The sequence below is a fragment of the Podarcis erhardii genome (assembly GCF_964252035.2).
Source record: "Podarcis erhardii genome assembly, chromosome: 8".
NCBI lineage: Eukaryota > Metazoa > Chordata > Lepidosauria > Squamata > Lacertidae > Podarcis > Podarcis erhardii.
The window spans coordinates 25,423,192-25,446,454 of NC_138499.1; the positions used below are offsets into that span (position 1 = coordinate 25,423,192).

At 42.1% G+C, this 23,263-nt stretch overlaps 2 protein-coding genes across 3 annotated transcripts; both read left to right on the forward strand.

Moving 5' to 3' along the window:
• The first annotated feature begins 144 nt into the window (after positions 1–144).
• On the forward strand, positions 145–12,745 carry MTERF3 (mitochondrial transcription termination factor 3). 2 transcript variants are annotated; one of them, XM_081874491.1, is made up of 8 exons: positions 145–307; positions 2,885–3,225; positions 4,484–4,636; positions 5,589–5,778; positions 9,048–9,195; positions 11,055–11,126; positions 12,027–12,188; positions 12,498–12,745. In XM_081874491.1, the coding sequence occupies exons 2-8, from the start codon at positions 2,898–2,900 to the stop codon at positions 12,690–12,692; spliced, it is 1,248 nt and encodes a 415-aa protein (XP_081730617.1). In that variant the 5' UTR covers positions 145–307; positions 2,885–2,897; the 3' UTR covers positions 12,693–12,745. The 2 variants fall into 2 exon arrangements, with proteins under 2 accessions (XP_081730617.1, XP_081730616.1); XM_081874490.1 differs by lacking the exon at positions 145–307 and adding an exon at positions 1,985–2,327.
• A 2,686-nt stretch (positions 12,746–15,431) lies between these two features.
• On the forward strand, positions 15,432–22,521 carry UQCRB (ubiquinol-cytochrome c reductase binding protein). Its single transcript, XM_081874887.1, has 4 exons — positions 15,432–15,518; positions 17,670–17,741; positions 19,084–19,250; positions 21,865–22,521. Exons 1-4 carry the CDS (start codon positions 15,500–15,502, stop codon positions 21,940–21,942), a joined length of 336 nt encoding a protein of 111 aa, XP_081731013.1. The 5' UTR covers positions 15,432–15,499; the 3' UTR covers positions 21,943–22,521.
• The last annotated feature ends 742 nt before the right edge of the window (positions 22,522–23,263 follow it).

The window sequence follows — 23,263 nt, forward strand, 5'->3', positions numbered from 1 at the left end:
GGGTGGAAAGAGGGCAGGGAGCGCGCGGGGCGGCTGGCCAGGCTGCTGCAGCGGCGCCGCGGCGGCGGCCCCAGGAGGGGACGCGGGGGGAGAGGAGGCGCGACGGAGGGACGGGCCTTGCTGGGCCGCCGCAGGCCGCGGGGAGGAGCCGGCTGGGGAGCCTCGCCTCCTTCCCGCGCGTCAGAGGCCTTCGCCCCAGCGGGAAGCGCGACCGCCGCAGCGAGTCCGGGGCAGGCGAGGGCCTGCATGGCTGGGGCGAGCCGGGGACTTTCCTGACAGGGGCAACCCGGCGCCGGCGGGACGCCAGGTAAACGCCTCGCTTAGGTCTCGACACGGAGAAGGCTTTGTCAGAGCCGGGCCTCGGGGAGGGCGAGGGGCTGGACCCTGCGGACTCAGCGCCGGTCCGAGTCCATCTTCCCCTCCAGGAATCCCCTTTGGAACGGCGGCTTCTATTGTTGCGTCCCCGGAGGGCCTCTTGATTCGGTTCATCTCGATTCGGTTCTCTGCCCCAATCAGTTTGCATGCTTCGCTCGGAAGTAAAGCCCGGTCTCTGGGTTCAGTGGGGTTTGCAACCATCTGCCCTATACAGAGTCAGGCTACCGGGTCCATTTAGCTCAGTATTGTCTACACCAGCCTTTCTCAGCTTTGGGTTCCCAGAGGTGGTTGGACTACAACTCCTATCATCCCCTAGCTAGCAGGACCCAGGGGTCAGGGATGATGGGAATGGTATCAAGGAATTGCAGAGCTGGAAGGGACCTTGAGGGTCATCCTGTCCACACACATGCCCGCAATGCAGGAATGTTTCTCCTAGCCCAAGACTCGAACCCACCACCCTGAGACTGAGTCTCATACTTTACCAACTGAGCTATCATATCATACAGCTTTTAGAAGACATCTGAAGGCCGCCCTTTATTGGGAAGGTTTTTTTTTATGTTTGACGCTTTATTATGGTTTATATATTCTGTAAACCACCCAGAGTGGCTGGGGAAACCCAGCCAGGTGGACGGGGTATAAGTAATAAAATTGTAGTTGTTTTTGTTGTTGCAATTTAGTTGGCATCCAGCTGTCTTGAGAGACAATGGAAGAGTGCACCATCAGAGTAAAGTCAAACAGTTTGAGAGTTACAGTGCCAGACCAATATGGGAGAGATGTATTTTATTGCAGCTTGGGCAGATGAAGGCTTCCAGTTTCAAATACACCATGGGGTTTCTTCTCTCTGCACTCCTCCCAGCAGTAATTTCTCCTTTGGTCAATGCTGTGGACATTCAATCCACCTATCTGTCTCTAGGCACTGCATGAGACAATAGTCCCAACAATATCTGGGGACTCAAGGTTGAGAGCAGCTGGTCTACACTCTCCCAGCTCCACCTGAAGAATGCAGGTGATTGAATTTAGGGCCTTTTGCATGCAAGGTTCTACCATTGAGCGAAGGCCCTTCTCCAGATAAACTGCATAAGGCTATGTAGCAGTGTGCTGGGAGAATGAAGGTAGGATCCTGTGCACACTGCCTTGAGAGCAAGGGCCATTGAGCACAACAGGATATGTGTAGCCCAATTCTGTCCATATTTACATCAAAGTTAAAGCTGCAATTCTGACGCAAGCAGTTATCTACGTAGATTAGTTGTGCCCCTCTTTGGAACCCCAAGAGTCACTTACAGCAGTTTACAAGAAGACACTCAAATTAATATCACAACCAAATCTAGGGATTTTTTCAGACAGCATTTTCCATGTTCTTCCCTGATACCATACCAGGGAGCAGCTCTTGGCAAAATCCTGGTGCAACTTTTCCAGTCGTCTCTAGCCAGTTTAACTACGGGTGGGGGATGATGGGAGTTATACCCCCACAATACTTGTGAATCCAAGGATGTGGAGTGGGGCTGTGCAGATGGGACTTATGATGGAAGCAGTCTTCTCTTTTTGGCAGTCCCCAGGCAGCAAGTCATCTTAGCCAGACAGCCAGCCTAAATGCACCAGAGTTCATAATTTATTTGTGGCACATAAACAAGCCAGCGTGAGAGTGTGTCTGTGTCCTTGCTTGACTACTGTAGTCAATTCTTACACCCCGCGGGGAGATATACAAACCTGAAATAACGTAAAATTGTGATATTTTAAGCTAACATTTTTTTCTATTTTATGTTCTGTGGTATAGCGGTGTTAGCTCCAGGGGTTCTGTGCGGGGAGGTTTGGGCAAGTTCAAAAGGTACTCATGTCCTCAGTGGGCACTTTTTCTTGAATTGATCCATGTCCTCCTGCCAGTATCCGTTTGCTTGCCGCTGCCTCCCACCCGCTCTGGAACTGATCTGTATCACTACCCAGAGGAATGGAGGGTGAGTGAGTGGAGACTGCTGTTGCTATTCCTTTTCCTTCCTATTGTTGCTGAGAAAGGACAGGGAAATGGGTAGTGACAGCAAGAAGATGGGAGTCGCACAGCCAGGAAGCTCCAGAATTGGCAGTGGGACCCCGCTGCTGTGTAGGACTCAGAGATTGTTGGAGTATTCCAAAAACATCTTCAAGAAAGTATTGCTGCTCTACGCTTATGCAGCATGACGGTAATATTATATTGCTTTATATCAGCTTTCTCCAGCTTGATATGCTCCAGGTGTTTTAGACTACATCTCCCATCAGTCGCAGGCAGTATGACTAATGCTTAGGGATGATGGAATTCGTAGTCCAACATCTGGAGGGCAGCAGTTTGGGGATGGATGCTTTAGACCTTTGCTATATGGTAAACATAGTGAAATGATACTTTTGCAAAATGGTACTGAATGCACTTCAGTTTTGCTTAAATATTAATCGAATTCATTAATTGTTCCTGTGTAAACTTTTGTGCATACAAAATTGGTTTGAATGTTCCCTTGACCATTTTCTTTCTCAATTTTGACAGAATATTGACTAAGATGGCTTCATTGACTCGACAGATATCCAGATGTTGCCCCTTGCTAAAGAAAAACAGTGTTGTGAAGAGTGCAAAACAGCTAAGAAAACAAACTGTCAAAACATGGACACTTCCTCTTCAACAATCCGGATTGCCATTGTTCTGTCCTTACAGATACTCATGTCAGCTAGCGTTAAAGAACTCTAAGACTGTGCTTTTTGATAACCATGTACGATTCTGTAGTTCAAGCACTGAACAGAATCAGAGTCCAGATAATAATTCATCCTTAGTTAACAGACCAGAAACTGAAATAATATCCAGTTCATATACCAAAGCATTGCTTGAAGAAGGTATGTAACGAATAAAATAAGGATGAAGGTTGTGACCCTCCTAACACCATATCTAAAATTTAGATTTTTAACCTCATTTCTTATGCATTGCTTGCTTGTAAAGAGGCTTGGAATTATTGGATTGCGTTTCCAAATTATTGTTTGTAAGTGAACTCTTTAAGGGCTCAGTTCTTCCTGCACTGCTGGGAGTTAAGCCATGGTTTGGCTTAGCTTTGCATCCAAATCCTGGTTTATGGCTTATGGCCTGCTTGGAGAGAGACAAACCATGGGCCCAGGTTTGAAATGTAATGCTAAGCCAACCATGGCTTAGGTCATGGCAGCACAACAAGAGAACAGTGAAGTCCCTGTGATTTTTGTCCCTTGCACACCAGCATTCTATATGTTCACCTTTAAATTATAGTCTGCTACCCTTCTAGAATTGGGGATGGAATTTGATTCAATTTGCATTTAGGTGAACATAATTAATTTGTACTTTCTGAAACAATACATGAACCGAAACGCAGTCCTTCCTCACACAGTCCTTCTCTAAATTTTGAAATGCAGTTCTCCTGTCAAATAATGTGTACAGAAATGCATATTCTAGGGCAAAGTGTGTATAAATGCTTATATAAGAGAAAATAATGCTATATCAGGCATCATTCCTTTGCAGAAATGTGTATAATTAGGCATAATTGTACATAACAATGTGTATTATCATGAGGACTTTTAAAAAAGAAGCAAACTGATACAGAAATACAGTGGACTTAATTTAAGATTGGAAAATGAGAAACAGGGAAATTGAAAATGGCAGATACACCCATCCCTGTTTGGAATAAATAGTATAGGACTCCTCAGTAACTATGCATTGTCTGCCTCCAGGGCTCCACCTGCTGTTGTTATTCTTTTGTTGCTTTGAACAGTAATATCCCAGTTGCTGTTGAAAGTCAGACAAATAGGAACAATAGGATCAGTGAACACTTGTGAATTGTCCACAATAATGAAATAATGTGACAGTAACTTATCCCATTCCCAGTTCGGTGTCTATTTTCTGTTCTTATGCTCATTTTTTCTCGGTAACTGTTGCATAGCAGAAGATCTCACTGTCAGAAAGCTGATGATCACTCTAGTTCTAAATTTAAATTGTGAAATTTCCCTTCCCTGAATTAGTGGAATTATATTCCCACTGGCCTCTGTGAAGGGAAACGCCGCACACACAGGGAGAGAGAAAATGTTATATCTGTTGTTTTCTCAAAGGTTCTTTTTCCTTAACAACCTTCAGGATTAGAAGACACTTTGCCTTCATCCCCTTTGGAGGAAGTTTCGGAAGATGAGGCTCTTCAGATCAGGGCTGAGCCACCACTTCCTTTTGAATCGTTCACGCTTCAAGATTATGTTGATCATTCAGAAACACTGCAGAAGCTGGTGCTTTTAGGTAAGCATAGCTGTACCGGGCAGGTTCTTCAAGATATGCTAAAGACTCTTCAGCCTTCTCTTCCTGATGCTGTGCATACAAAGTCATTATTTGCTTTTGATACAGTAAAATGGCAAAAAATGGTTTTGCATGCACAGCATGATAGCAGCAGAATGTACAGAGCAGAGGTAGCCGTGCCCTTCAGATGTTGAACCTGCAGCTCCCATCATCACTGACCATAGTGCTTGGGCAGTTGCAGTCCAAGCACCATGTTGGCTATCCCTGTATTCAAAAATATAGACCACAAAGCAAGAAGGGTGTAGTGAGGATAGGAAAATGCAAAGCACTGCAAAAGCATCTTTCATGTTTTTCAAGGGCAGGAATCAGCTCGGTGTGAACTGTGAGGAATCGGTGAAAAATGAGAACTTGCTTAGAACGGCTTCATTTTAGCTACGTGGACCTTAAGATTTGCAGCTTCAGGTTTGCAAAAGTACTATGTTGAATTGCAAGATGCCTATGACAGCATTTTCTGAATGGCTTCATCTGGAACAGGGATGAGAAACACATGGCTCTCCAGGCGGGGACTCCAAATCCCATCAGCTCCAGCCAGCATGGCCAGTAGTCGAGAATGATGGAAATTATAGTCCAACAGCATACGAAAAGCCACAGAGAATTGTTCTAGAGAGTGAAACCAATCCATTCAATCAGTCCACAATTATATGATTGTTTGTTGCAGATTTTAAAACCCCAGTAAGTAAAAACTTGAGGGCAGCCTTTGAGTCCATTCTGCCATTATCCTCAGTAGTACAGAGCTGCTGTATCATAGCTCGTTTTGGCAGCACTAGATAACATTGCTACATATCATAAAAAAGCATTAACGACACTTTGCACAAACTTGTACATTCTTACACTATTAGAAATCCAGAATTTTTCATTCAGCATCCCACTAAATTTATGTTTGAATGTGCTGCAGGAGTTGATTTGTCCAAAGTGGAAAAACGTTCAGCTGCAGGCCAGCTACTTCTCAAGTTGGACTTTGAAAAAGATATAAAAAACATCATCCTGTTTCTCAAGGATGTTGGCTTGGAAGATAAGCAGCTTGGGCCATTTCTCACAAGAAATCCCTATATTTTCAGAGAAGAAGTGGAAGATCTAAAGACAAGGTAAAATGACTTCTGTATTCATCAGTCTGTTATCTTGTTCTCTCTCATCTATCATCTATCCACATGCCTGAAATATTCATATATTTCATGTGTGTGTATGCCTGAAATATGTTACTTTGCTTTAGGGATTTTGTACAGTCTGCTTAAGTTGTCCTTCTCACTCAAATGTTGTAGTAGGGGAAGGACTGCTGGTGATCCTATTCCACAATTTCAAGTGTTCAGGATCAGCAGGTGCTGATTATGATATCCAGAAGGTTGTCAGACTCTGTTATTGAAAATGATTCTTTCCAAATGGAGTCCCAAAATGAGCAAACCTTTTTCATACATAGGTTTTGCTTTCATTGGGACATTTTCTGAAGCTGGGCGTTGGAAATACTTGGTCTGTTTTCAACAGAAATAGCAAAGTATTTAGAATCATAACTGCAGAATTTTGTTCCAGACATTCTTCTGAACATGGCAGTTGTCAGAACAGTTTAGCTTTATGTAGACACCAGCTAAGCTAAAGGACAGCTTTCTCAAGTAAGGAGGATTAGAATTAATCTTGTGTCGTAAACATGAACCTAGGTGTAGGGGCAACTACATAAAAAATAGTGTTGTGGGAGTGGAATTAAAATTCAAACATTCTTTGTCATTGGAATTATTCCTAGAGGCTGTTGGGCAGGGTGGAGTGGTAGAAAATAAATGGGGAAAGTAGGAAGTTGGTTAGAAATGCATTTCTCCTGTCTCACCCTTCCTCTTGAAGGCTTGTTATTAATTGACTGTGCTGGCTGAAAGACACTCACACCACTCAGTCTGATGAACAGAAGATTTCAGCCTATTAAGGCAGTACATCCTAAACATAGGTAAAGGTAAAGGGACCCCTGATCGTTAAGTCCAGTCGCGGACGACTCTGGGGTTGCGGTGCTCATCTCGCTTTACATGCCAAGGGAGCCGGCATTTATCCGCAGACAGCTTCTGGGTCATGTGGCCAGCATGACTAAGCCACTTCTGGCAAACTAGAGCAGCACACGGAAATGCCATTTACCTTCCCGCCAGAGCGGTACCTATTTATCTACTTGCACTTTGACGTGCTTCTGAACTGCTAGGTTGGCAGGAGCTGGGACCAAGCAACGGGAGCTCACCCCGTCGCAGGGATTCAAACTGCCAACCTTCTGATCAGGAAGCCCTAGGCTCTGTGATTTAGACCACAGCACCTTCATCCCAAACATAACGCAGTTAAAACAGAATGAACAGGAGCATAGATCTATTTGTCTAAAGTAAAAGTGTCATTTTTGCAATTGCCAGTATCTGCTTCAGAGAGAGAATGCAAAGCTGAGCAATAAAAAGCTTTATGTACCAGATAGGTTGAGTAATTGTATTGACCCAGCATAGGCCTCACACAATAACTTACTCAGACAGTCTGGAGCAGTGAAATGATGGCTCTTAAGAATGAGGCATCAATACGATCTCTTCATAAATATGTACACTAATCATGAAACATTTTTCAAGTGTGCATCTTTATGTAGCCAAAAGAGTACCATACCTGTGCATGACACAAGTGTTTACAGGCTTGGGTGAACCCCAAGATCTGCAGAAGAAGAAAAATTATTCAAGGATGGGGAAAAACTGAGGTGGGAAACCCTGAAAAGGCCCTACTAAGGAATGAGTCTACTCTGCTTAGTGGCCATGAAATGTTAGGTGACTGTTGAAGGGAGAGGAGTCAGGGGAATATAATGGAGTACAGTATATCTAAAGAAGACAGTGGTGGGTGGAACCCTGAAGAGGAACACTCCACAATGCTCTGTTTTGTTGTAGTTCCTGCATGCCTCTCCAGAACATAGAATGCAATTAATAGGAAAAAAAGGTTTCAAAATTGGCTGGGTTTAGGCATTTGGGGCATCTCAGCAGGTTTAAAATCCAGCATGCAGTTGTACTGGTGCTGCTGCAAAATGTGTTCACGTCTGTTACCTACCAAATTAATAGTTAAAATTAGGATCAGAGGAATTTGCCTTATACCAGCTCATACCATTGGTCCATCTACCTCAGTATTGTCTTCATGGACTGGCAACAGCCATCCTTCCAGGGTTTCAAAAGGGGCCTTTCTTGCTCCTGTGATAGCAGACCCTAAATTATGTTTGCCTAAACTCAGATAGCGTTTTAGATAAGTAGATGCAGTAGTATGCAAATGTTTTGTATCTTCCTGTAGTGGTAGCATAAGCTGATGCAATAGAAGCAGGATGTGGTATTTTGTAAACCTGGGCTGAAGCAACAGCTGGTAGACTACACTGAAAATAATTTGTTTAGCATTGCCTAACTCAGCGTATGTCTCTGGACCCTGTGCTCCTAGTTAGATGTGCACAGGCTTCCTAGTCTTGTGACTGAGCCACCAATGAGATATTGTATGCTTTATTCTGCATCTTTTGTAAGCTGCTTTGAGACATTCGGAGAAAAGCAGAGTATAAATTTCTTAAATATGCAGCTCTGTCCTATCTGAAATAAACCCCCAGGGGGTTATTACTAGGGGTTGAAATTGTGACCTTCTGTGTTCAAGGCAGATGTTCTGCCACTCAGCTCACATTATCTTGCCTCTATGGCTCCCCTTCTCCCCAGTTACAGGGAGAATTTCACAACGTACAACTAGTTCCATTCAGCTCCCTTCACCTTCTCAGTGGAAACAAAAAGACACGGCTAAGAGGAGGATACTGTGGTAGGGAACCTAGGATTATATCCCTCCAAATAAATAGGCATATCATAGCCTTTAAGGGCCTGCTCTTTAGCAGGCAGCATTGACAGTAGTGGCATCTAACCTGATTTGCTTCTCTCCTTCACCTGTATGTCGGTGTAGGATGTAGATGTTTAGGATTGTTCCTGTGATTACTTTTTTCTTCTTCTATAGATGCCCTTTAGTTCATCAGATCACCTTCATTAAATTGCCAATTTTGATTGTGAAAGTGGACATTTCTTTCAGTGCAAGCCATTTTGGATAATAAGATCATGGTCTGGTATTGACATAATTTTTGTTTAAATACAGCTGGAAATCATTAAATTAATCCAGGCGTAAAATATTTTGCACCAAGAGTGTTTATTTTCTTTGCCGTTAATTGGAAATCATGGTATTTTGCTTTTGTCATACCTGCAGACTTTTCCACCCTTCTTCTTGGCAGCTTTGCTTGTTAATATTATTAAAACATCCGTCATTTTGAAACATACTGCTGAGGAACTGGCAGAGCTGGATAAATGATGGCCTTTCTTATTTCCCTCATTTTAATTTGGATCTTTCTCTCTTCCAGGGTAGCTTATCTAACATCAAAAAAATTCAGCAAGGAAGCAATTGCACAGATGGTCTCAGGGGCTCCATATTTACTCCTCTTTTCTGTGGAAAGACTGGATAATAGGCTGGGTTTCTTCCAAAGAGAACTTGGACTCAATTCACAAAAGGTGCCTTCTGTTTTCACTTGGGTTGTGGTGATTGGGGCAGAGGGCCTATTGTTAAAATAACTAAACAAACTCCACAAGCAAGTAGCTAATATCTCTCGCATTACAGGTATCTAAAATACTGCTTCTAAAATGCTATTATCTTCTTAGAACCATATATAAAGTATACAACCTTGTGCGGACAGTTCAAACTAGTTCATCCAGATGTTTGAGGAACATCCATTACAAGTTCATTGCTAGTTATCCTGAAATACTAATTTTACATGGAATAATGCCTATGCTAACAGATAAATAATTGACTTGGAATTTCAGTCAACAAGATCACAGAATGGAGGTTCAGCTACACCAGGCATCGCCAAACTTTACCCTCCAGATGTTTTGGGACTACAATTCCCATCATCCCTGACCACTGGTCCTGTTAGCTAGGGATGATTGGAGTTGTAGTCCCAAAACATTTGGAGGGCCAAGTTTGGCCATGCCTGAGCTACACAATATGTTGAGAACTTGTCCTACGAAAGCCTTTTTGAAATTGTTTTTCCAAATGCACACGCTTATCATGGGTGCAGCATATGTGGCTGGCCTGTGGTGAACGTATCTTAAAAGTGTGGCTGGCCTGTGGTGAACGTATCTTAAAAGTAGCCCCAGGACCCCAGAATATTGAGAGGGATCTTCTGTGGCTATTGAAGAGGAGAAACCTGATGTTCCCTAAAACTGCCATACCCCACCCACAACGCAAACAGTGGAAAGCGGTCAACAGCAACCGAAACAAGATTGGGCAGAGCCAAAAACCATACAATCCCAAATAGAACGCCAGAAAGTAGGTTTGGAGTTTCTGCTTACAGAGCTGAGGTTTTTAGGCGAGTGGACCCAGCCTGTGGAAAGCTGTCTGAACACACCAGCACTCCTTCCACCCCACTCAAGCCTTTCCCTGTGGTGGCTGGATGCTCAGGATATATTTTTCCAGGCAGCATGAAGGGTGAAACTCTGTGTAAAGAGTCACCCAGGCCGGATCTGTTCCTTAATTTGGGCTTCCATTGATTAGTGGCATCACTGACTTGGGTGATCTTTCAGTTTATCCTTGGTCAGAGACCATGAAACAAAGCAAAAGAAAAAAGAAAAAAAAACTTCTACCAAGCACTGCAGGGCTTATCTTCTGCTCCCTCTGGCTATGAGGTGGGCACTTTGCGACCCCTGACGCATGCAGTACCCTACAGTATATACATGAAGGAAAGATAGTTGTATATTCCTTGATCCTGAGACACAGGCTGAAATACTGTACACACCCAGGAGTATGCCCTGTTGAAGAGGGGCTTACTTCAGCGGAGAGGTGCATAGCATTGCTCCAATAGTGACCTGCCCAAGATTGCACGTACAGTGGAACCTCTACCTGCGACCATAATCCATTCCAGAGGTCCATCCAGGGGTCGAAACAGGTCGCTGGGAGAGGCGCTGTGGTGCGCAGGCGCGGGTGGTGATTGCCCACTTCTGCACATGGGCGAATGGCGATCGCCGCTCCTGCACATGTGCGAATGGCGGAAACCCCCACCGGATACTTCCAGGTTTGCCGTAGACGTTGGGCAAAATGAACGCAAGCAGAGGTGGACGTAAGCAGAGGTTTGACTGTAATCATATTAGAATAAATAAGTCTCTTCACACATTATTGTGCAGGAAAAATGCCACATATTGAGGGCCTTTTGCTCACCCAGTGGAAAATGTATGCCTTTTCAAGTAGAATAATTCAGTGCTGTTAAAAAAATGTCCAATAAAGAAATGCAAATACAAATTTATTTTATCTTAAGCAGATAATATCTAATACACATTACTTTACTTACTATTTTTCCTTCCTTGTATTTAAAATACAGACCAGAGATGTAGTAACTCGTCTTCCAAGGTTACTGACTGGCAGTCTTGAGCCTATTAAAGAAAACCTGAAGGTAAGTTAGGATAGTATCTTAGAGTAGTTAGCCATTTGAGCTCTTAGAAAAGCTTTAAGAGATGTAACAGGAAATATAAGTAGTACAGCAGCCTAGATACGATTGCACAGGCGGCAGGACTACTTAACAATTGTCAGGTAGCAAAATGTAGCGTGAATAATAACTTGGTCTTATAATCTGCTACTTAAAAACGTTGAAGTGGATGCTGGAATCCTAGAGAAGGGTTGCCACTCTGCTGCTCAAGCACTGGAACTCTGATTCAGTTAGGGTGTCTCTTGATGACGGAAAGCATCAATCAGTGGAATGAGGAGGCATGAGTCAGTTCAGTGATAATCCTTCACCAAATGTGACATGAGATCCTAAGGGTCATTGAAGTATCCCCCAAAACTCCTTGTGCCATTTTATTCGGGTTTTTGAAGGGACAAATGACAAAATGGCATTTTAAAGACTTAGGCACAAGCAGGGATCATTAGAACATTTTCGTGAGTAAAAATGGCAATTTTAGACTTCCAATATAATTTAGTAGTTATGCGTGTTCCTCTAGTACAAGAGAGAACTTCGGGCTTTATGGAAAAGAATTGTGGTGGCCTCATAAGTATGAGACTATGGACTATGCTTCATGCCTGGCCGTTTGCACAAATGTGATGGAGGCTTCATGATTTCTTTCTTTCTTTCTTTCTTTCTTTCTTTCTTTCTTTCTTTCTTAGCTGGGGGCAGCTTCCAGGTTGCTACAGAAGTGCCTCTCCTTTTTTTACCTGGAATTTTATTGCAAGTTTTCAACCTACATTACAATAAAAAGAAGTGTCTCTCCTATGTCTCATCACTTTTCAACGTATTTCCCTCTTTCCTGATGTGTTTTAAGCTGCATCAGCCGACTTCATCGCAATCACTCTTTTTCAGGTGTATGAGCTGGAACTTGGTTTTAGTAAGAATGAAATTCGGCATATTGCACACAGAATCCCCAAGAATTTAGGTATAAGCAAAAGGAAGCTAACAGAGATCTTTGACTACGTGCACAACGTCATGGGCATTCCCCACAGCCTGATGGTTCATTTTCCTCAGGTGAGACTCTTGGATGCTACCTAGTTAACTGCAGTCATAGGAAGAAGTTTGAAAACTGGGAACTGTATTGAAGGGAAAGTTCTGTCATCTACAGACTGTGTGATGGAAAGGCCTAGGTTAATATATTGTAGAATGGCATCAGTTTGCAGATATGATTGTTAGCCTTAAATGCCACATAGTAAATGTGGGCAGGTCTGAGCTAACAGGTTAGTCCTACTGTTTTCAGTATGTCTTACTAGCAAGTAAGTGTACATAGGAGGGCAGTCTTGGCAATTTCGGTCATTAACATTGATCTTGTTTTCATTTCAGGTTTTTAATTCAAAGCTGCTGAGAATCAAAGAAAGACACATGTTTCTTAAATTCATTGGAAGAGCACAATATGATCCAAAACAGCCCAATTATATCTCCTTAGAAAAACTGGTATCCCTGCCAGATGATGTGTTCTGCACAGAAGTTGCCAAAGCAGAAAAAGAAGACTTCTGCATTTTCTTGAAAACACTGTAAAATAAAAGAAAAAAACTTTGTTAATAAAATAAATCGGAAGGTGTTTTTCTTAATTGCATGTTTTGTGGCAAAAATGACAACTTGTGAAGCTACTTCGTTGAGAAAACCTACATCTAATCCTACATCTTAAAAATATACAAACAGGCATATTTTGTACTGCTGACAAAATACCAACAGAAGACCCAAAAGAAAGACAATACTTACCAACTTGCTGGTGAGAAAAAGAGGAAGGAAATTTGTTGGAGTTTTTTTCTGTTACGTTTTGGTATATGGTTATGAAAACCAATAAAGAATCCTTTAAAAAATACAAGCTTATTTAGAAGAGGGCACAACTAATATATAGGTGCACTGAGTTCAGCCCAGCACAGATACAGTATTTGTAAAAGGTAGATATTGCCACAAACCAATCATAAGAATAATTATAAAAGTATTTCTATTCTGCCATAGCATGAAATATCAGGGCAGTGTGCAGTGTTAAAAACACAACACATCATGTTTTTTAAAAATACACTGACTGGCTAATTAAAAAATTATATATAATTCTTGACTTGAAGGCCAGTGTTCATTCTACTTGGCCATAGTAATAGTGCTGCTTAGACTTAGAATCATAGAGTTGTAGAGTTGGAAGGGACCTGAGGGTCATCTAGTCCAACCCCCCTGTGATGCAGGAATATGCAGCTGTCCCATATGGGCAATCAAACCTGCAACCTTGGCAGTATCAGCATCGCACTAACCAACTGTTCTATCCAGGCCAATATGAGCTGCTCACAAAATGTTGACAGCCAAAAAAAACACCACATGAAAACCAGATCAGTGGGGAATGGAAAGGAGTAGCTGCAAAAGGGGGCCAGAAAAATAAAAACTTAATTTAAAAAGTAGAAAGAGCCACCTCATTGTCTGGATAGCCCATGTCCCAGTTCACACTGAGAATATACTTTTAAATGTTCCCAATAATAGAAGTGAGAGCTGCCCATAGAAATCAAGGGGGAGAAAAAGGAGTAACTGGAACCCTCACTACATTTTGTTAGAGGCTTTTAGATTTTTGGCAGAGTAATGCTAATGGGTCAGTATTAGTATTACTATGGCCCCAAATCTGTAGTTAACATCAGTAACTATGGCCATCTTAATTATAGGTCATGCCATGGCAATTGGCCAGGCTTTCTATTTATCAGCTATTTTACAAATCTTATTTCAGGGCTTTGTGTCTTTTGTGTGCCAGTAGTAATGCTGTATAACCACAAAACTGGTTGCATAGCACATTCTAAGGACCAGTACATAATTTCTGTTCCTTGCCATGCTAGTCAGTTCTGTACTTAGCAATATTCATTTAAAGGAGTGGAGGTCCAACTCAGAAAATTAAGTCTTGTTTCCACACTTTTCTCGATGATGCCAAGGGTACACATGAAACACAGTGAGCTATTTCCCATGTTTATATATATATTTTTGAGAGCTGTAAGGTGGTGAGAGACATTGCATTTTACAAGTGGGTTGGGAAATGTAAGTTGAACCTAACAAGGTTCAGCAGTTCCAGTTAATAACTATTAATATGGTTGTGAAAGTTAGCTCCAAAAAAGGAAAGGAGTTAATATTCAGGTATGGAATTAATAGTCTTCTGGAATGCAACAGGAGAATTTACCAATCAAAGGCCTTACTTTTATATTAGCAATGAAGAAAGGCAATGGATAAGACCCACAGATGAATGGCTTTTTCAGTGTGCTCATTTCCTTCATTAAATTTTTACCGGCATCAGCTTTTGTTATGGGTCTTCTTACAGGGTGCTTATTCTAGGAACATTGTTGGGTATGTTGCCCACCACTCCTTATTTCAAGCCTTCAACCCCTGGTGTTGGGAGTGCATTAATGGAACTGCAATCTCACCTCACCCTCATCATTTACTGGAGTTCCTCCAATTTTATTTAACAACAGCACAGGAAAATAGTAAGCTATTGGAGTTCTTGGTTTTTAAAATGCTTTTCTCAGTGTAGCTTGATTCTTATTTGGGTTGGGGTTTTTTTTTTTTTTTTTTTTGTTTTGTTTAGTAAAAACATAGCTGCATAGTAACTACAGCTAAGAAAACAAAGCCCTATCGGAAACTGTTTATGGGGAAGAAGTGTGCATGCACACGAAAGCTCATACCAAGAACTAACTTAGTTGGTCTTTAAGGTGCTACTGGAAGGAATTTTTTTATTTTGTTTATGGGGAAGTCGGTGGTTCTCTTTGCAGGCAGGGCGTTTGCGGCGCAATATTTTGAAGGTGAAATGCAGAGTTGGCCAAATACGCTGTTTCCAAAGAAGCTGTGCATGCGGGCTAATTATGGCCAGAATCAAATCAACACCTAAGTTTCCTTCCTCCGCCATCACCTTCAAGCTCCCAGTGCTCCTTTCCAGCTACATCTGCACCTGCCCTTGCCAGGTGTGAGGCAGGTGGCCACGGTTTATGGGGCAGGGGGGCGAGACTGGCGTGGACTGGGGCCTAATAAAGCCTGCCGCCCCCACGGCTGATGTTCTCCAGTTGCGGCGCTTTGTTTCCATGGGGTCCTCTCACGTTTTCTGAAATCGCAAGCGGGGAAACCACATCAGAACGAACCCGGAAGCGCCCGTTCCACGCAACAGAAAATCACATCCCACGCTTTTTTTTTCTATGGTCCAGCTGCAGCGTAGGGACGCACAGGCGCGCGCAACCCACGTGACAGCACAGGGAGCACAGTGGGTGAGTAGGCGGGTTGCGAGCACGTGATCTGAAAGGGGGGGGAATGTGGGCTTTTCCCGAACGCCGGCGCGCGTGCGCGTTTCCTCAGAGGTCGTCAAGATGGCGGCGAGGGCACCGGGTGAGTGAGGAGAGGGGAAAAGTCGGTGGTGAAGGGGCTGCAGCGGGGAGGGAGGGGGGCGGGAAGCTTCCCGGTGAAAGAAAATGGTCGAGGGGGCCCGCCAGCGCTTGTGTGGCAATACCTGGGGCGTGTGCGAGAGGTTATGATTGCCTGGTGGGGACGGAGAGGACACGGGGCGCCTTGCTGTTAACTCTTGGCGTGCCAAGCGGTTGTGGCTTTTACCACAGTGTAATCAGGGGTCAGCAAACTTTTTCAGCAGGGGGCCGGCCCACTGTCCCTCAGACCTTGTGGGGGGGGGTCGGACTATATTTTGAAAAATAATATTGAACGAATTCCTATGCCCCACAAATAACCCAGAGATACATTTTAAATAAAAGCACACATTCTGCTCATGTGAAAACACCAGGCAGGCCCCACAAATAACCCAGAAATGCATTTTAAATAAAAGGACACATTCTACTCATGTAAAAACACGCTGACTCCCAGACCGTCCATGGGCCGGATTTAGAAGGTGATTGGGCCTTAGGTTGCCTACCCATGTTGTAATCCTTTAAGGGCATACTCAGAAGTAAGCCACGTCGCGTTCAATGCAGGCAATAGGGTTGCATATTAAGAGTTTCCGTAGGGAAGGGTGTTACTCTTGTGGGACCCTTATTCATGTGCTGCTTTGAGGTCCGCCTCATCACCCTCCCCCCCCCCCTTGCTATCCACATAACCAGCAAAAGGTTAGTAGGTGAATCTTCTCACTGCCCAAAAAGCTTGATTTAGTTGTTTATAGTCACGCTTCGTGCTGTGCACCAGTAGCAATTTGTAATTGTCCCATGAGGACCCTCATTCTAAGTAATCAAAGGGTATGCGGGAAGCAAAGAGTAGATGAATGAAAAGCTCATTTGGGAGTTTCATTTTGGCCACCCTTGTCTCTTGAAACAAACATGTGGCAAACAGCCCTCTAGGACAGCAGCAAGTAGCAAACCTGTCACTCTCCTTTAGCTTGTGAATTGCAACACAATGCATCCTTATGGATGTGTCTCCTCCCCAGCTTGCAGCCAGTGTTAGAAAGCTAGGAGCTAAATAGCACCATAAACCAAGGTTATGGGCGCCACAATGAAGTGTCTAGGCACACTTTTTAAACTAACAATAATAAAAAGCTGAAAATGAATGAACTGCAGCTAAAATATTATGTTTATTTTTCACATGGTCTAGTCCTTCCCCTGCCCACCCCCCCTAATATTCTTAAGAGCATCTCTTCTCCAGTCTTCAGAGAGTAGATGGAAGTGGGGAGGCAGAAAAAGGTTCTCCTTTCCTTCCACTCTGCAATTTTAATCTGAAATCTCAGGCACAGTACTGCACCCAGAGCTCAGCAACTGCTTGCACTAATGAAATTCACTGTCGCAAAATGCACCTAGAACAATGGGAGTTTCGAACACTGCTTGCAGTGCACATAGTACAATGTTATTTATGAATCTAGCCATATACTGTCAGCTTTCAAAGGCAGGGGTAGGCAACCTAAGGCCCGTGGGCCGGATGTGGCCCAATTGCCTTCTCAATCCGGCCCGTGGACGGTCTGGGAATCAGCGTGTTTTTACATGAGTAGAATGTGTCCTTTTATTTAAAATGCATCTCTGGGTTATTTGTGGGGCATAGGAATTCATTCATATATTTTTTTAAAAATATAGTCCGGCCCACCACATGGTCTGAGGGACAGTGGACCGGCCCCCTGATTACACTGTGGCACTAAACATGTTAAAATGCTTGAAGGCACTAAACATGTTAAAATGCTTATTGTTTTGAGAAAAGCCATGAAGTGACACTGCTTGCAATGGAGGCCAGGTTTTACTTCATGATTTGTTTATTGTTGCATAGCTGCTAATGGACAGTAGATGGTGAGTGCAGGTTGTGGGGCTCATAACTAAGCAAACGTTCATCTCATCTGCTGTTGCATAGCTGTTTCATGGATATTTTGAGTAGCATTGTGTTTTTACATCCCTTTGACAAGTGCACAGCATCCAAACTGTTGTTCCCACTTTCTGTTTATTACAAGTGTTGCATGTTTATAAAAAAACAAACTAAAATACTGTAGATTCTTTGTGTCTGAATAAATGCCTCTACCAATTATACTATTGAACTAACGGTGGTCATTAATACTTCCAGCTGCAGCCAGCGGTCGTCTCCTTGATAGTATTCGCAAATGGTATTACAATGCAGCTGGATTCAACAAAATTGGTAGGTGTTGGAAGCCCTTTACTGTTGAAGTTGTTTGGTTTGGAACCTGACTAAGAAGAGTCTGTTTGTTGTGGGGGGAGAATTATCTTGCATTTTGTCCACCTTCTGCTAGTATCTTTCTTTGGATTCTTCTTCTTGGTGCGGTGACTGTGTGTGTTAATTTTTATTACCCACATGGGGTTTTTTGTAGAAAAGAAATGGGACAGTTTTAAATAAATCTGGTTAAACCAGTGGCCTTTGAGAATACAGAAGTTAGCTGTCCCTGTTTTCGGTCACGAACAATAGTAAAATATATATCAAAATCGAATACAGGTGTGGGTGGTTTAGGTTTGTCAGTTGACCAACCAGATGTTGTCGTATGACCATGATAAAAAGTGCCAAATATTCCAGTTTATGTGGGTGGAACTTTAGCTTCTTATTTCCTTATGGGAAAATTTGTTAGCTGTTACAGGATCAAGGCTGCTTGCTTCCAAGCCCTACAATAGCCTGGCCTAAACCTAACTTGGTAGCAAAGTTTGTCCTGCTTGCTACCTACTATAATTGTCAGTATCCCCAAAGAAGAAGAGGAACACAAGTAAACAGTAGCAAAAGTCATTGCTTAGTACTACCCAAGACCTTAGCATCTTTGGTTATCCCCTCCCTGTGAACTGATTGCCTTCTCTGTAAACTGGATTTTGATCAAATAATAATAATAATAATAATAATAATAATAATAATAATAATAATAATATTTATACCCCGCCCATCTGGCTAGGTTTCCCCAGCCACTCTGGGCAACTTACAACACATGATGATGATGATAAAATAATTATTTATACCCGATACAGGGTTGCCTAAAAATCTATGAAAGTTAATTTCATTGTGTTTCAAGTATCAGCTACCTAATTTGTAACTAGCATGAGTAATAAAACTATTGATGACTGGCAAAGCACTTCTGGCAGGTGTTAGGGGGTGGGGGTGCTGCTGAAAGTGCAACAAGGGCACATGCTACTGCCAGCAATATTCTTGCCTGCAATAGCCTATGTATGGCTTCAGAATGGTCTGGAGCAGGTCGAGCTATCATTTCTTGGTTAGTGGCCTGACTTGGGTGTATATTTACTGCTTTGGAGTCTGCAGCTTTATCAGTGGGATGTTCTGTGAGTTATGGACATTCATCTAAAATACATGTTTCCAGGCATTTGGAGCTAATAAGCTGCTAAAAATTAATTTCTAGAGCTAGTGAAGAGAGATGCCATTGGTCTTGGTACTCCTACCAAAAAAAAAGCTTTGTTTTTTTTTTAAAAAACTCTACTGATGTTCAGCTATCATTTGTGTTAACATGAGAAACATCTTTCTGCTACAGGACTTATGCGAGATGATACAGTGTATGAAAATGAAGATGTGAAAGAAGCGATAAGGAGACTTCCTGAAGATGTACGTAATGAGAGATTATTTCGCATCAAGAGAGCGTTGGACTTGTCCATGAGGCAACAAATCCTTCCGAAAGAACAGTGGATAAAATATGAAGAGGTATGGTTGCATACCCATATAATAAGAGTCAACCCAGTTTTCTAGGGAAGGCTGGTTGTAAGCTAACATAAATATTATGTTCAGCATAAATATTATGTTCTTCCATTAATCGGAGTTTTCTGGAAATCTTTGTATCAAATCTTCCAGTGCCCTAAAGACTCAATTAGGATGTAGCTTAGCATATTCAATAAGTATAGTTGGATTTTAATTAACACTTCGGTTTATAAGTAGGTGTGTGTGAGAGAGAGAATTATACATGCACACTTCCTGAGAATAAATACATGAAAAGGGTTAATTATAATTTGAAACTGCCCAATTTTGCTGGTATATCCATTCATTGTAACCAACTATGAAATGATGCATTTTTTTAGAAAGAAAAAGGTGTAGTAGTGGGAAATTTTCCATCCCACATCATTGTTTCCTTGTCAGACAACATAAGATACTGGATTTATCCAAACTAAGTCATGATTTAGTCCCATTGAAATCAAATAAGTTATTTATCATGACTTAAGTCCCATTGATTTCCGTTGTATTAAAGCATGACTGACTTAAGTATGACTTTAAACCACTGAATGGTGTCTGTTCATAATATTGATTATTACTTTGATGAATTGTTGAGTATTGGTTAACTCTTGTATGCTAATCTAAGGCTGTAGATTAGCTTCTGGGTGGATGGAATGTTCATGGCTCAGTTCAGAACTTTGAGGGGAATAGAACTTGCAGAAAACCTACTCTGTGATTCTTCAGCAAAAACATGGCTGGGAGGAGGAGATAAGGGAACACTCACACTTTTCACTCACTTCTTTTTGCCAAAAGACCCAACAGATCTAGATCACAGCCAGAAACTTGCATGTGATCATGATAACTGAATGCATCTTTGAACATAATGTGGTTGGAACAACTTATCTATAGAAATCAAGTCTTCCCTCCTGATCACGTCTTGCTTTGGGAGGATATATTTGTTTCATTATTAATCTGCTGTTTGTCAGGTTTGGTGCAGTAAAACCAAATTTTATGAAACTTAATAGTGCATAAACCTTCAGGTACTTTATACATGACTTGTAGTATTATCTACCTTGAGTCTTGCAGGAGGGTTTATAATTCTATCTCCATATATTTTTTTAAAAAATGGTTCTCTGTTCTGTCATAGTTGAGCATGATCAAAATATAGAATCCAAGGGCAGTGTTGTGTAGAGAAAGTCAAACTTTGTCATAATCTGTCCCATAAGAATCTGTAAAACAAAGTAAGATAGTTCTAATATAGATCAGAGTTGTTAAGGGACAAAATCTTTTCGCACCAAGCACTGGGATCACCAGGGGTAAAGGGCAGTGCTTGCCTCAGACAGTTTTTCATCCCATACCAGTGATGCCACCCATTACTTATATAAGAAAAAGTAAAAAAAAAAAAAAAAAAAAAAAAAAAAACCCACAACAAAACGGCATATGGGGCAAAGTTGCAGTGTAACCAAAACCTTTAATGTCACATAGCCTAGTCACCAATAGGTTGACCTGCAGCTTGGGCATGCTTTACAGAGGAGAAGACAGTGAAATGGAGATCATTGCTGGCTAACAACTAGTACAGTGGTACTTCAGGTTAATAACTTAATTCATTCTGGAGGTCCGTTCTTAACCTGAAACTGTTCTTAACCTGAGGTACCACTTTAGCTAATGGGGCCTCCCACTGCTGCCACGCCACTGCCGTTTTCTGTTCTCATCCTGAAGCAAAGTTCTTAACCCGAGGTACTATTTCTGGGTTAGCGGAGTCTGTAACCTGAAGCGTCTGTAACCCGGGGTACCACTGTACAATACAGTGGTACCTCAGGTTACAGACGCTTCAGGTTACAGACGCTTCAGGTTACAGACTCCCCTAACCCAGAAATAATACCTTGGGTTAAGAACTTTGCTTCAGGATGAGAACAGAAATCGCGCAGTGGTGGCATAGCAGCGGGAGGCCCCATTAGCTAAAGTGGTGCTTCAGGTTAAGAACAGTTTCAGGTTAAGAACAGACCTCCGGAACGAATTAATTATGTAACCAGAGATACCACTGTACTGAGTGAAAGATGTCTAGAGGTGTATCAGTGTTATTTGCAAATCTAGCTGCAGCAAACACAAATCCAGTAACAACTTAAAAACTAACAAGTATTATGGCATAAGCCTTCATGAACTAGTCTTCTAGTCAATGGAAATTTGTGCTATGATAAATTTGTTAAGAGTCAGTAGCACCCTCAAAGCTCTTGATTTTTGGTGGCAAAAAATTTCTTAACAGACGCTTGACTTATTTCAGGGCTTAATTGTAAACAGGTTTAAACGCAAGACTCAAAAGTTAGACTGATTCTGTATGACAGTTTCAGTAACCGATAAGATGTTTCGTAGGGCAGATGCATTACTAATCACACAAATTTAGGGAAATGACTCTACAAGTAATAATTGTAGCAGGAAAGACCAGTTGGTGAATTATGGATTAAGCATTTTAAATTTAGGTCTGCCTGCTATGTTCCTAAAATGGTGGTGAAGTATCAGATAATCCATGTTACTGTTGATGCTGCTCTTACAAAAAGATCCTGGTATGAAAAAATGTCCAATATCCTTACCTTTTTTTTCCTTTTTTTTTTAGGACAAACATTATCTTGAGCCATATCTGAAAGAAGTCATCCGTGAAAGACTTGAAAGAGAAGAGTGGGAAAAGAAATAGCTGCTGCTGCAATGCACTTCAGAAAAATGTTTTCTTTTAAGTTTTAAATTATTTTGTTCAGGTAGGGGTCTACTGAGAAAATCTGGGTGTGGAGAAATCTCATGTAAATCTTTCCTCACTTAATATTCATCCACCTAAAATAAACATTACCAAATCTACTTGGAATCCTTTCTCCTAAATTGCAAGGAATTGGTTCAAGTCTTTTCAGCTTCATTGCATACGAACATGGTGATCTGTGATCTTCATTCCAGCTGTTTGAGTAATTCTTTTTGTCATAATACAGATGTTTCCTGCAGCTGGATGGGTAGATAAGCAACAACCTTTGCTGTTTGTTTCTGTTCTTCTGATTCATTTCTTAAAAGGGATGCCCATCTGCAGAATGACTATATAGCCATCATCGCCTCTTGTCTCTGGAGGTGGGAATGCAGACACACTTAAGTATTCAGCAGCAGCAACACTAGATAGGGATTACGTAATCCCTATCGTGTCTACCCAAACAAATGAAACGCTGCATTAATAGATGCTTTTGGAATTTGTGTTTCTTGCCAATCTTTAAATAAAAGCAATTGCCTCATTTAACCTGAATTAGTCACTTGGATTTATTTGCTGAATTACTAAGGCATACCTAGTATACTTTAGCCATGCTGAATTACTAAAGTATACAGTCCTGAGCACACTTCTGGAGTAAAAGTTCCTTTTGTACTCTACATATGGAGGCACGTATACCACCTGCTACAAATGTAGCCAGGGCCAGATTTAGGTTTGATGAGGCCCTAGGCTACTGAAGGTAATGGGGCCCTTTATATGTCCAGCTGTTCTTTGTCAACATATGCTATATGGTAATTGCAAGTAGATAAATAGGTACCGCTCCGGCGGGAAGGTAAATGGCGTTTCCGTGCACTGCTCTGGTTTGCCAGAAGTGGCTTAGTCATGCTGGCCACATGACCCGGAAGCTGTCTGCGGACAAACACAGGCTCCCTCGGCCTATAGAGTAAGATGAGCACCGCAACCCCAGAATCATCCGCAAATGGACCTAATGGTCAGGGGTACCTTTAACTTTACCTAAATTATATGAGCAAACCCGTGATATTTTAGGGAGCAGACTAGGAGGTGGGGCCCATTACTTACATCATAGGAGCCAACACAAAACACTGTTGCTGTATGTAGGTTTTATTTGTTTTTTATCTTATATTTTGGAAATGTACATCCAGTGTTTTTTCCTTTAATTTTTTTGGGGGGGCCCCAAGAGAGTGGGGCCCTAAGCTTATAGCTTGGTTAACTTATATGTAAATCCGGCACTGGATGTAGCCCTTGTGTTGTG